This window comes from Camarhynchus parvulus, chromosome 1A (assembly GCF_901933205.1).
Source record: "Camarhynchus parvulus chromosome 1A, STF_HiC, whole genome shotgun sequence".
NCBI lineage: Eukaryota > Metazoa > Chordata > Aves > Passeriformes > Thraupidae > Camarhynchus > Camarhynchus parvulus.
In genome coordinates, this window is record NC_044586.1 from 6,750,325 (window position 1) to 6,765,005 (window position 14,681).

Below are 14,681 nucleotides of genomic sequence, written 5' to 3' on the forward strand. Positions count from 1 at the left end.
GCGCGCCTCGTGCTGCGGCTCCGCCCCGCGGTGCCGCTCGGGACTCGCCCTCCCGTTCCCATCGCGACCGCCTTGTGTCACGCCTGGCCGGTGCCATCGCGACGGGCCGCCTTGTGTCCCGCCTGGCCGGTGCCGCTCCCGTTCCCATCGCCACAGGCCGCCTTGTGTCCCGGCTGGCCGCCACCGCTGCTCCCGGCCACCGCTCTCAGTCCAGCCCCGCCGTGCCGCTGTTCCCTCCGGCGCCATGAGCGGGCTGGGGCCGCAGCGGGAGCTGGAGGAGGCCGCCGCCCTGGAGCGCCGGCGGCGGCGGGAGCTGCTGCGGCGGGGCCGCATCTTCAACGCACGGATCCGCACCATAGGGGTGAGGGCGGGCAGGACGGGAGGGAGGGCGCCGTGTCCCCCCGGTGTTCCCAGGGGTTCTGAAGAGAACGGCGTAAGGCGGGGAGGGAGTGCAGGGAGGGAAGGGGCGGCTGAGCCGGTCTGAGCGGGCCAGGAGCGGCACCCCAGTGATCCCTCCTCAGGTGTGTGTGTGAGGGGGAGCAAGCTGGAAGGGAGGGCCCAGATGCAACTTTCAGAGTCGCTTTTAAAGTTACTGGTGAAAGAAATCATAGAATATTTAGGGTTGGAAGGGACCTCTGAAGATCATCCACTCCAACCCCCCTGCCATGTCAGGGTCACCCAGAGCGGGTGACATAGGAACGTGCCCAGGTGGATTTGGAATATCTTCAGGGGGAAGGACTCCTTGAGCTCCCTGGGCAGCTGTTCAGTGCTCTGCCACCGTCGATGGAAAGAGGTACTACCTCCTGTTGAGGCAAAACTTCCCGTGTTTTACTTTATGGCCATTGCTTCTCGTGTGTACCTGTGCCTCACTGCTCTGGATTCAAGGGCAAAGTGTCATTGCCTCCTAACAGCACAGAGGGATCAAGCCCTGTGTTGTATCTCTGTGTAGTAGTACTTTAATGGAAGCCAAGAGCTTCCAGTCAGTTCATGTAATGTGGCTGAAACAAGTAAAAAAAGAGGTATTTTTTACCTCTCTACTCTGTGATACTGCCCTTTTCTGCCTGGACCTTGCTAGAATTGATGCTGTGGGAGATTTCCTGCAGTAAGTGTCCTGCAATTAGTCCACATTTTGTATCAGATGAATAGGACAGATCCATCCTTGTTTATATAAATGTAATTAATTGTTGTGTCTGATTTTTCTTGGTGTGGATGTGTAAATGTGAATGCTTCAGGCTAGTGGATTTTCTCCAGAGTTTACCTCTGCAGTTTGCATCCCGAATGTCAGGAAATAATGTGCTCTATATCTATTTGACTTTGGATGCAATAGTATTTTAAATCTCCCTGTGATACGTCCAAAGGCCCACATTAAGATGTTGTGAGCATGCATGGAGGGAAGAGTGCTGTGAGGTGATTTCATTGAACTGGCAAAATTGCAACAGATGTCAGTTGGATCCTCTTCTTTTAGGTACAGAAACATGTCTCAAGTCAGTGGAAAAACATCTTCACCTTATCTCTGACCGGGCCTTGAATTTATTCTTTTCACTCTTATGCAAGAGTCATGGTATCTGCAGAGCAATTAGCAGTTCTCACTTACTGAACATGACAGGTGTGTCCACCTGGTACAGCATCCCCACACACACCAACAATGTAATTAAGTACCCAACAATATGCTTCAGTGGAAGGAGCTAATAACATTTTTTAGCAGTTGTGATATGGGTTAAGATACTTGAAATTTCTTAATCAGAAACACATACTTTCTCTATAAAGTGGCTTTTCTAGAGCCTTAAGAATGAACAGCAAACCATAAATTCTCAGTTAATGAAATAGCTGACAACTTACATATCCTAGTGTGTTTTATTGAGCTGTACTGGAGTACACCATCCAAAGGTTTTACCCAAATACTTTTGTAGAATTGACTTGTTTTCTAGAACTGACTCAGACAGGTTTTGGTAGATCTGTTTACATTAGACAAACATCTAAAATAAAGGAGAGTTTGTCTGGAGAATTTTGATTAACAGCTTATTTTGATTTAACATCATTCAGTGTACCTGAACAGTGATGCTGACAGAATCTGGTTCTTACGGTTTGGAGTTAGGCCAGGTCTGAACCATAAAGAGCCAGGAAATCCATACAGAGCTATTCTATATCAGTATTTCTGTGTGGTTTTAAGATTCTTTGCTTCAGTTCTCTGACCAGTTTACCTGAGTGGCAGTCATTGAGAAAATTTAAAAAGCAAGACAATATTTGACTTAGAAACCAGAAATCCTAAAGCAGGGTTTGCATATTTTAAAAACATGGAGGTAATATACTGGAAAGCAGAATGGGAACCTAGATTTTATATTTTTTCCTTGATTATTACTAGGTTTATTATTAATTTGACTTCTGTATCTGTTTTGTCATCTGAGTAATGTAAGCATAAGATAATGCCTTCTTCACTTACAGATTGAAGAATCTATCCTCAGTAGATCACTGATTTTTCTAAAGAGTTCAGATGAGTAATCCAAATGAAAAATTACTTTCAATTTACATGTAAACTTTACACCTAAATAGAACTAGTTTACAAATTCGCTGCCTCAAACTGTTCATAGATTTCTTATTTAAATGCTTAAAAGTGAAACCTGTAGTGTTATGTGACTGGGAATGTCAGTTTTAGGGATGTTTTTCTGTCGAGTGAAAGTGTTTGGAAGAGGTCAGAGCCAACAGTGTAACACAAGTCGATACACTGACCTACCTCTATTATTGCCATACTAAGAACTTGTATTGAATTTCTCTTAGCAGTATTTCCTGTAGTTATATTGTCAGCTTGGCTTTCCCAATGAGACCTCTGAAAGAGTTGGTATTTAGTGTCCACAACACCATTGTTTTTGGAGGATAGAATTCTTGATGGTTTCAGCCTTGCTTACAAACTTATCTCTTTGCTGATGGCTGTTGTCAGTTGTCCTTTACAGCAATAACCATGTGTATTTTCAGCCGTGATCCGTTTCTGTTTTCATCTGAATAGGTTTTAGACAAAGATTATTAAAATTGTTTACCAGATTCTTGAAGATTTGTCATTGAATTTTTGACAAAAGTTTAAGGACATTAAGTGACTTGTCAGTAAAAAAAAGCAAAAGAAGTAAAATCCATGTTTCTGCCTATTAATTTGCCACAATCTGCTAACAAATGTGGGGCCACATTCTTTTGCCCAAAATGGAGGTGTCTGCTCCCATTTGATGATATGGCCTATATTATCCTTTGCTCAGGTCCCACTTGCCATGGATGTGGATGGTCTGTTCCATATCTGGCAGCTCATCACAGATCCTGTATCCTTTAGTGCATTTTGGCAACCATGGGGATCTCTCTGATAAGACAGGAAACATCTCTATTCCTTTTTTTATAGTGAACCCTTTGTATTTTTTTCAAATATGAACTATTACAACTTCCTGTCATGTTTACTGTTAAAATACTTACCTGCTTCATAAATGAAAGCAGAACAATAAAATAAAATTGCCAGCTGTAATGGGGGAAACATATTCCATGTAATGCAGCTGAAAATATTTATAGCTCTATGTATCATGTAAATGTGGTGTTTTCATCTGATCAGGTGCAAGAACATATCTATCATTATTAAAACAATGCAAACAAACAAGAATATTTCTGTTTCTGGATTTTGTTTTACCTACATTAGAAATGTGTATAAATTCTGTTGCTAGTGGGGTTATATCTATCTTGTACAACTGTGAGTCAATGCAGCTTGACAATGTTTTAATTGTTCTCCTAATGAGCTGCTTTTTTTTTTTTCTAATAGATTGATAAAGATGCATTGGATGCACAGGTCAAGGAGAGGAAAATTCAAGAAGCAGCTGAAAAAGCAGAACATGAGAGATTCGGTATACTCCTAGATACTGTGATATTTCTGTGAATAGTTAAATGTTTTAACCAGTTTCTTGCTTTCTTTTATCTTGCTGTCTTTTATCTTTCTTTTATCATATATTCTCTAAATTCAGTCATCCAATTTATATCTATTTATGTTCATACATCTACATTGGCACAGTATGTGTTCTTCTTGTTATCTTAAGATTTCTATTGACATGATTAAACTGGGATACATTGCCTGAGAGGCCAGAATTTTCAGTGTTTTCTTTTAAAAGGTATTGAGGAATAGCATCATTTAAAAACCTGAATATGTAAAAGGATTAAAAAAGAATAAAATAATTACTTACCACTGTAAGTGGTAAGTATACCTTTTCAGTATAGTAGTGGCTAATCTGGTTTAGTTGCTTTTTGTAGGGTGAGCTCATCTTTTGTCTAGCCATTCTTCCATAGAATATATGGATTCTGTGGAATCTTCTCTAGGTTGTTATTGCTGGAAGCATGAGTCATGTGCAGTAAGGTGATAAGAGGAGCCATTGCTGAATCAGAACTTGCAGCCACACAAATATTTCGTGCTGTGCCCTGACCTCAAACTCTTTGTGGTCTTCCATGCCTGGGGTGCTTTCTGGGCTATCAGATGAAAGGGTCCCACAGCCTGAGCTCTCTTTGTGCCTCAAGAGGAGCTAAAATGGAGCTGCCACTTCTATGCTGTGCTTCTACTGCAGCTGCTTGTGATTTTCCTGGCTGGAAAATACACCTGTCAGTGTCTGACTCCTGGGAAACTACCAGCAGCAATGTGGAGTCTGGCTAAAGAGGAAATTATCTTTTCTAGCAAATTATTTTAAATAATTAATACGGCTAGTTGGGTGGGAATTTTGTTGTATGTTTTTTCTTAAAAGTGCTGGAATTTATTTACTTCCAATTAAATGGGCAGGAACTCTTAAGCTGTTCAAAACTTAATGCCAGACAATGATTTTAGTGCTATGATTAGAAAAATAATTGGAACTATGGAAGAGCTACCTGTATTCCTTTCAGTTGCAGCCCAATTTTGGCTTGCTTCCTGGCAAGCAACAATGTATTTCAGCTGTAGCTGTAAACTAAGAGTAAATGGGAACAACTGGTTTACTGTACGTGTCTTATGTAGCAGGTTTTTCACCAGATGAAACCTCATAGTTCTGGTACTTATTATTGTATTTGTTTCACATGCACATATTTCATTGTATTAATTGTAAATAAATAAAATAATTTATACTTAAAAAGCTGAAAATATTTAATAAGTAAATATTACTAACATTAGAGTGCTGGGCTGGTACTTATGGATCAAATACTCTCCTAAGGCATAACAGTTTGAAAACTTATATTCTGTGTGTTCATCTTAAAAATTTTATTTTCACCTTATGTGTGCACTCCAATGCCTCATGCACCTCTAAATGTTGTGGTTTCATTGTGTTCATTTTTGTGTAGCTCATCACATGAAGAAAAATGACAAGCTCATGTGTCTGCTAGAAGAACGCCAGAAAAATGAAATCAAAGACATCAATAAGGCTCTAACTGAATTTCATAAGAATTTTCAGAAGCCGGAAACAAGACGTGAATTTGACCTGAATGATCCACAAGCCCTAAAGAAAGACAGACCAGCTCGAGTTTCAGATGATGATCCTCGGTGTACTATCTCTGGCATGCAGAAATTTATGGGTGAAGACTTAAACCATGATCAGAGGATGAGGTTTCAAAAGGAGCAAATAAGGGAGTGGTCTCTTCAGCAACAGAAGGATTTAAAAAATGCATTAGCTGACCAAAAATTGGCAGGTAACAAAAAAGATAATGTAGTTTTAATCTTCTTTTTCTGAAGCTGTGGTGTATCTGATGAAAATATGGTATTGCATATTTAACTTAGAAATACAGGACCAATTCTTACTTTATAAGCTTTAATGTATTCACTGTTTCTCTTAGGAAGTTTCTGTTTCATAACATGTGATTGTAATGTCACCCAGGTTTCATTTCTGGTTTATGCCTCCAGTTGGTATGCTTACTTCATCAGGCCAAACTGTCCAATCCCTACTGTCCTAGAGCAGAAAAAATAATACTGATTTTTCTTTCCCAGCTTATCATGAAACATTATTTTCTGCAGTACTTAACATACTTCTTTCATTTTAACACTAAGTGTTTAGACAAGATAGGTTACATATTAAACGGATTCATTAATCATCTGAAATCCCAAGATGGACAGCTTTGATGGGAGGATTTGGAAATAGTTACCAAGCCTACTGTATCTATAGTTCCCCCCTGCCTCTTCCCCTGGTTAACTCATGTGGCACATCATGTCCATGAATATTGACTATGTTTTATTTGAATCTAATTTAGATGATCTTTATGACAAGTTTAGGATTGAACTTGACCGAAGGATTATGGAAGAACAAAGAAAGGAAGAGGAAAGCAGGCGCGCTGTTTGTACAGCTACTAAAAATTTCAATAAAATCCAGGTAAATTAATACTTAGTTGGTTTGTTATTTTTTAGAAAATGTGGAGACAGAGAAGGAAAGTAAGATGCACAAAATCTGAATGAGTAGTGATGTTTTCAATGGGAGTTCCTTATCACCTGACTTCCGAGGCTGTTTCAGCTTGGAACAAGATAAATTTTATGCACTTTGCAAAGTGAACAATCGATCCAAGGATTTAGATGTCTTCTGTCTAGTTATCCTCTGCCAAAATTGTCCCTCCTGGTTCTGAGCTTGCTGACTGGTGGGCAGAAACAGCTCCCCAGTCATTCAGAGGCTTTGAGCTGGTAAACTGAGGTATGGCAAAAGCCTCCCATGCTTCTTTCTGGGTTTATATCAGACCTCCCATACTCTTATTGTGTCTGTCTGCTTTCCTTTGCACTTGTGTGGAAACATTGCTAACAGTTGCTTTTTGTCCTTATTGTTTACATTAATTCCCCACAACCACTGGTTTTGGCTCTTCGGCTGCTTCGTGGGTATTTGTGTACAATGTCTCTTGGTTGTTTACTGACCTTCCTTTGGAACCTGTCTTAGTACCATTACTTGTCATGCTCTAGTTCTTCATCTTACTGCAAAGGGTTTTCTTCTTTTCAGCTTCTACACACAACTCAAAGGGCTACATGGATCCTGTTAGCTTGGTTAAACTGTGCTTGTTGTGACTTAGCTTTAAACGTATTTATCACATCAAAATAAACCAAATTAGAATTGCTTACATTAAGTATGGTATCTTTTGGTTTAGCTGTATAAGCATGCAAGTCTTTAATGTTGCTTGAGCCTTTTGGAGGCATTTGTCAAATTATTTTGTTTATAGACAGCCCAAGTTAATTGAAAATCAAAATGTGTTAACATTTTTTCATCCCTTAGTTCATATTTTTCTTGGAAAAAAAATCACTTCTCTCTTTCCATTGAATTTAGGTTGCTGAACTAGATCACAAAAATGAATTGGAAAAGGCTCAAAAAATAAAAGATGACATGTATGAAATAACCTGCCTCCTTCGAGGAGATTTCCTTTCTGAAAACCCAGACCAAGCAATCGGTCCTGGGGGTAAACGTAATGTGCTGGTGGATCGATGGAAGGGAATGAACCAGGAGCAGCTGATGGCAATTCGTGAATTCCAAAAGGAGCAAGTTCTGGAGAAACAGGTATTTAATCTCACATACATTTTCATGCATTCTTTGTTTTCTTGGTTCTAATAATAGTTTAGACAGTGTTTGTAGACTAAAAATACCATAGTTTGCCCTGGACATGCCAATATGAGACTGTGTTTTCCATTGATCTGCATTTTACCCAAACTTTAATCAGTCTAACTGAACATGTACCTCTGGAGCACCTGGGAGATGTCATGGGGTAGGCTGGAGCCCTGGAGTTGGACTGGGGGAGTCCAGAGCCAAAGGGATCTTAGGGCATGATCCATGATGGTCCAGCTGAGCCGCAAAGTCCTGCCCAGCCTGAGACCCAGACTTCATGGTGACCTGGGAGTGCCCAAGCTGCCTGCAAGGAGTGGGCTGCTCCATAGGGGAAGAAAATCCAGGAGCTGAAGGTGAAAGCAGGGCACGCCAAAGCAGTATTCTCATGCTCAAGGGTGCCCAAGAAAGACAAATAGAGCAGGTCCAGTGACCTTGCTCATGCGTATTTCAGAGGCCTAAAAGTTCATGAATGTAAGAATGTGATGGAGTTTCATTTCTACCATTCCACACAACTGTGAGCCATGCTGTAAAATAGAATTTCAATGGTAATAGTTGCTGCTCTAGAGGTGTACAGAAGCAGGCAGTCAAAATGAAGATGTGTAGGCTCCTATAAAGTCAAGAGTGTCCAGGCCTAGATGTTGTGGAGTAGGAAGTGACTTGTCTCCCTTGTGCAGAGGCTGCATTTATGGTAGCTAAGGAATAGTGTTTGATTTTATCTTTTAGTCCTTACAATACTGTAGGCTTTACTATATCTTACCTTGTACTGTTATTAAAGCTGAAGGTAGAATTGTTATTTTCCTGCCTCTCCTATTACTCTGAAATGAACCCATTCAAGTCATTGGGCTGGCTGAAAATGAGTACAACCAAGAAAAGTAAGTTTTTTGCAGGCCTGATTTTTGATTCTGTTCAGTGGAGTGTTAGACAAGAAGTGAGGCAGAGGAAAAAAGTTTCTGTTCATGTGGTGTTCATGGCTCCCCTATTTTACTGAGTTAGCCATATTATAAGCCATACTGATGTCTATGCACCTTTTGCTTCAAGAAGTTTCAACTCTTGCTAACAATAATTAAAAAAAAATGTGTTGCTGCTCTGGGTTTTTACAGAGAGAAAAGAACAGCTGTTTCATTGGCTGTATCTTGCTTCTGCCTGGTTTAGAAATCCTTGCTGCCTTCTCCCCATTCAAATGCTACCCCTAGTGTTCAATAAAGGCAAGCAAGTTAGTTTGGATGAACTTACCCATGACACTTTATATACACAGTTCCATCTTGGAAAGAGAAAATGAAGCCTTTTTCTCACTGCTGTAGAGAGCAAGAGAGCAGGAACGCCGAAGAGATGCGGAATGGGACAGGCAGCGTCTGCAGGCTGCGAGGAGCCAGCTGCTTTGGGAGCGGCACCAGCAGCGGCAGGATCAGGTGCAGCGCCGAGATTTGGATGCTGTGAATGCAGGGCTCTCTCAGGAGCAAAAAGCAAAGTAAGTACCAAACCAGCATTGTTCAAATAAAAAAAAGCTCTTCATCATTATTCACCAAATGGCTTGGCTTTCAAAGAGCTCTTTTGACTTTGTTCCGTTTGTAACTTTTTTGATACAGTTGTTACAGGTTCATGCTTTTTAAAAAATCAATGATTCACCTGAAGTGTGTTTTCCAGTATTGTTTAACCAATCTTCAGAGAGTAGGTTTTGAGTGTTAGTGATTGACACGAATGAATTAGGATCTGGAATTCTTAAAAGCATTCCTCTGACAACAGACTGTTTATATAGATGGCAAAATAGTGAATAAATATAATTAGCTATGCGGGAAATTATATTATGAGGTGAAAAACTATTACACGTTTCTTTAATTTATCTTAGTTTTCTGAAACAAAAAAGATGAACTGCTGGTAGAGCTGCCAGTTTCTGATAGCTCAGGGTTAAGCTAGCAACATAAACAGCATTTCAAATATGTATGACAGAACGGAATGATTCTTTAACTAACCCACTGGATGTGTCTTGAAGGGCAGTTCTTATGTCTGCTCTTATGGGATAGGAGAAAGATAATACATGCAGGAAAAGAAAAACAAACATAATGATTTGGTGTTCTATTTTTTCAGGTGTTTTTTTTTGGTTTTTGGTGGGGTTTTTGTTTGTTTTTGTGTGGTTTTTTTTGGTTTGTTTTTTTTTTTTTTTTTGTTTTTTTTGTTTTTCGGGCATGAATACAAAAGCACAGAATAGTCAGAGTTGGAAGGGACCTAGAATGATCATCAAGTCCAGCTCTTAAATGAATGGCCCATATGGGGAATGAACCCTTGACCTTTGCATTATTAGCACCATGCTCTGACCAACTGAGCCAGTCTCAGGTTCATATATACCTTTTGCGAATGAATTTCCAATACGTGATGCTTTCTTATTATGAAAACAAAAGTTTGGAATTGTGTTAATTCAGGCTTTTTTACTCTTGAGATTTCTGGAGGGGTATTTCAGGAAGAAAAAACCCAAGTTTGCTATATTGAGATGTGGTATATATTTTGCAGAACAAGTTCTAGTTACATTAAATTCCATTTCTAATAATTTATGAACATTTATGTGTGTTAATGCATTATATCTTCTTTAGATTTCTCAGGCTACTTCTGAATAATAGCAAAAAAAATTACTAATGGCTTTTAAAAATTTTATTTATTTCTAGGAACATTTATCTTAAAGAGGAAGAGTATTCAAATATTCCAACAGAGGAGTTTTATGCACAGTTTAACACAACCACCCGGTGATGATCTGGATAAATCAACCAGAATTATACAGAAGTATGTAGACACATTAAAATTTTCAGTTGAGCAATCCCATGTTTTATTGTTTTTATCTGTTCCCTGCCCTGTTGAAACACTGCATTCAAACTAAAAGATAGATCTGTTCTAAGAAAAGGAAAACATTGTAATAATTTTTAAACATTATTGTTGTTCTGATAGGACTAGTAGATTCAGTAGTAGGCTGTTTTATTCTTGTGTCTCAGGCTTAGCTGTAATATTTGCATTATTCATGCCTATAGGAATCAATTCCTGGAAAGAAATCTGAATTTTAACTACAGTGCTGCTTTATGCAACTTGGCCAGAGGGGAATGCTGCCCCATAGACTACAAGAGATGCACTTCTCTGGGAGGGAAGGAAGATGACCTAGGCAGAAAAGTTTGTGTTTGTTTGTGGTTTGATTTTGGGTTTTTTGTTTAGGATTTTCTTAAAGTAAAAAAAAACAGCCAGACAGAAAGGCAAGAAAAAAGGAAGAAGTGGTCAAGTTGGTCAGAAATGTTGTGAACAGTGGGAATAAGGAGAAAAGAGTCCAATAGTCATGGAGGTGATTAGTGCACTGAGGCATGGCACTGAAACAGAATGTGTGTTAGAGTTAGTGTGGAAAAGCAGGGGGGAAAGTATTCCTACATACACCCTGATGCTTTGGAAATAGTGGAGGAGGTTTCAGGTAATGTGCTGCTGAAGGAGGGTGGGGACAACTCACAGGTGTGACAGAAGAGGGGTGAAAAAGCAGGTGTGCACCAAACAAAGTCAAGGAGAAAAATCTCAGCTTGTGCAGGGCAGTTCATGGAACCTGTGTACTTCCTGTCTTTATGGTGACAGTATTGACTTAGCAATTAAAGAGCCAGTCATTGGCATCTGAAAATGGGTGAGCACAACACAGGGGAGGAAAATATGGAGAAGCATTGTTGGAAACTAACTGCATAAGGGAAATGGATGGTGGAGCTAACAAGGAAATTAAATCCAGAAGAGAAAGAGCTGAAATGGAAAGGACTGCAAAAAGGGTTGGAAGACTAACCCTAGGAGTCAGAAAAGCTGAAAGATAGGAGGAGAAAAAATGAGTCAGATAAGAGATTCAGCTAAAAATCCAATACCTCTAATATTGCGAGCCTTAAATAAAGATAGAGCCCATTTATGAGGATAGATCTCAAACTGTAATTTGCCAGCATATGGGACATAAATCTGAGGTAAAAACATCCTGATGATGCTGGCTTGGAGTCCCCTGATTGTTTTTTGTCTCGGCAATAATGGTAGTGTTTGGTAATGAACTTTGTGGTGAAACGGGTTGAAGATGCTCCACCAAGCAAAGGAGGAAAGATGCTTAAGAAAAACTGGGGGCTGAGGTAAACTCAAATGAGTTATTCTTATCTGTGTGAAGATAATGAAGAATGCATGGTTCTTTAGATATTAGTAGGAGGATTTTAAAGGTGCTTGAAGGCAGCATTTCTTGAAAGGGGACTGTTCAAAGAGGTCTGTTTGCTCAGCTGAAATAGTGCCCTGTGGGATCACACTGATAAAATCTTGCTGGCTGATTCAAAACACTGATTAAAGAGGAGTAGCATTTTTTGATATGATTGTAGAAATTGGATTGGGATCTTTTTTTTGTTCATTGACACATGAACTAGCTAATTATATATGTAAATGAGTTGTAATTTTTTTCTGTCTCTCATTGATAGTGATTTAATGCAAAATGCATAGTTAAGTCTTGGAAATTATTGTAATTGGTGTGAGCAAATGAGTTTGAAATTCTGGGTATGGTTCCCCTTCTTCCATTCCTTTCTCTAAAGAGGGACTAAGAAATTTGTCAGACTAAATATCCAGCTAAGCCATCATCTTCTCCAGGATGGAGGAATACTCCTTTCTGGCAAATTGTCTCAAGGACTTCCAGAGCTATAATAGGTGCTTGTTATTGCAATCATTAGCTGTGATAAAAACCCCTTGCTTTTTGAACCCGGGTAAATAAATGTACCAGCCAAAATGTATTTCTGCAGACTCACCTTCTGTCTGTTTTTTGAACCTAACATCTTTGAGCATCACTTGCTTCTTGTTAATCTTTTATGAAAATGTTTTTAAAAGGTAAATAGCTGTTCCTCATATTTTTAAAGTTGTTTTAGACTGCTGTGACATCACCATTTAATTTTCCCTTTGTGTAGGTTGAAGAATCCTAAGTTTTTCCAGTTTTTCCTCAGTAGAAGTTATCACACAGGTTTCTCAGTCCTTTTTAAAATGGCTTATGTACTTTAAAAAAATTGACCATAGAACCTTTTTGAGATGAGGGGGTCAGAAGATTGTGTAATAATGATATTTTCTGGTTAATTCTTATTTTCCATAATGCAAATACATGTGTATTTCTATAGAATTCTAACACTGGGGGTTTTGGCCATTGTTTACCACTGAGAGGCATTTTCATAGAACTCTGTAGTATCTCAAAATATCTCAAGTATATTTTTTTGTTTAGTTGTATCAACTAGTTCAGATCCCCCAAAATATATACTTAAAATTGGGGGGAAGGGGAGGGTGGTTCTTGGTATGTGTCACTTTTGAGTTTTCCTTTATCAAGCTTCACCTAACATCATTTTATCTCCCCATCATCCTTTTGCTGCACAGGTAGGTTAAAAGGATCAGGAAAATATATGATCACAACATTAACTTCCTTCTTTAGGATGTTGAATAGCATTTTACCCAGGGCTCCTGGGACTTGGCAATTTCCTTCCAAGGGGAAGTTTCAAAGGGAATTTTCATTCTGTGCAGCCTGTTACTGTCTATTGTGTTATGCTGTCCTGGACTGTCTGTAATCAACACAACAGCTTGAAACTCAACCAGTAAGTTCCACACAATACATTGTTCTGGTTTGGAATCATTCCTACTCTCCACCACTGTATTTTTGTGTATTTTTTGTGAATACACAAAAAAATCTCTTCAACTGTTTGTAATGACCTTATTTTTTTCTGCTGCTTTAAGAAATTTTGTCTCCTACAGGATTCTTCTTAAGATCACCTGCTTATGAGGTATTCAGAAAGGAATATAAATTTTATTCCTTTACTTTAGAGATCCTTACACTTTATTTTTGGTCTATGTTATTAAGTTTTACATCCAACTTTGCCACAGTTTGATTTCCCCTTTGGAATGTTTCTTGCTATTGATGCTCTAAATGTAGTGCTGCTTAGCAGAATTGTACTGAACTCTCACCCTGAGAAATCTAATTCCTGTGGCTTCTCATTAGCAGTCCTGATTCTTCACAGAAGAAACCACAAAAATCTTGCCCATACAAGAAACCACAGAAAATAAGCAGCAGCCTCTAGATGTCATAGTAGAAATTGCACAATTGCTGTTCACACAGCAAAAAATATTCACACTGAGCTCCTTAGAAAATGGGGATAAGTTTAATAAAACAAAGTCTAATCTAACTATGACATTTTGTAATAATACAAGAGAGTGGAAATATTGAGGATCCAGATGCATCACTGTCATACCAACTTGAACAAAACAGTGCTCCAGTGTGTACTATGGCCTTTCTAATAAGAATATTTGCTATTGCAGTGGCGGTTGAAATACACTAAAAAACAGAATACTGTAAATATTGTGAGTGTTTGATACAGCATATAAAAATGAAAATTATTTACCTTTGAGCTTTATTAGATTTTCAGTGAGCTTTATCCATCAATAAAATTTAAGAGTTTATTTAGGTTTCTTATTTGAAAGTGCTAGGAAGGAAGGGAGGATTGAAAAATAGAAGATATTCAGGAAAAATTGACAAAAAGAAACAGCCAGCTACATAAAGATGTTAGTATTTTAAAAAACAAAATATTTAATTGGTAATATTAAGATATTAGTTGCTAGTTTAATGCTGTCACTGGCAATTAAGTGATGAGATGTTTAAACACAATGTCTTGAAAATTGGTTAAAATGCCAAATCAGGATAACTGGGGAAATTAGTGAAAAGGTAGAGGAAAAAATGGTACAACTGCTCAACAGTTTCATAGTATGGGATATGCGACAACTCAGTTAAAAGGACATGTAATAATTGGGGTTTGCTGATTAGCAAAATGGGTAAAATAGTCCATTTCAAGCAAACCTTCTAACTGTAAAATCCTGTTTGTCTTTTCACATGCAGAAGGATCAATGGTCATTCCCTGGGTTCATGCTTCTGCTGGAATAACAACCAGTGTGAAACAATGATGATTTTGAGTTGTGAATTCTTGAGAGATGCAGGTCTGCTTTTATCTGTAGTTATCTAAGTCCAGCTCAGAGATCCAAGTACCAAGCCTAGACTCAGGATAACTGAAATTGCAGTGGATCAATGTTTTTAGCCTCCCACAATATATGTGAGCATGTAATGTGTAAGTATAGATGTGTGCACATAGACAGAAA

The 14,681-nt window shown here is 38.8% G+C and overlaps 1 protein-coding gene across 2 annotated transcripts in view; it reads left to right on the forward strand.

The window, feature by feature from the left end:
* The first annotated feature begins 40 nt into the window (after positions 1-40).
* RIBC2 (RIB43A domain with coiled-coils 2) overlaps positions 41-14,681 on the forward strand; it is a 28,890-nt gene continuing 14,249 nt past the window's right edge. The window contains exons 1-7 of one of the 2 annotated variants that reach the window (XM_030960684.1): positions 41-361; positions 3,788-3,869; positions 5,317-5,661; positions 6,217-6,335; positions 7,266-7,493; positions 8,840-9,006; positions 10,196-10,310. In XM_030960684.1, coding sequence (XP_030816544.1) covers positions 245-361; positions 3,788-3,869; positions 5,317-5,661; positions 6,217-6,335; positions 7,266-7,493; positions 8,840-9,006; positions 10,196-10,277 — 1,140 coding nt within the window. In that variant the 5' untranslated portion in view covers positions 41-244 and the 3' untranslated portion in view covers positions 10,278-10,310. Of the gene's footprint in view, positions 362-3,787; positions 3,870-5,316; positions 5,662-6,216; positions 6,336-7,265; positions 7,494-8,839; positions 9,007-10,195; positions 10,713-14,681 lie in introns of those variants that run through there. The other variant, XM_030960683.1, reaches the window with a different exon arrangement.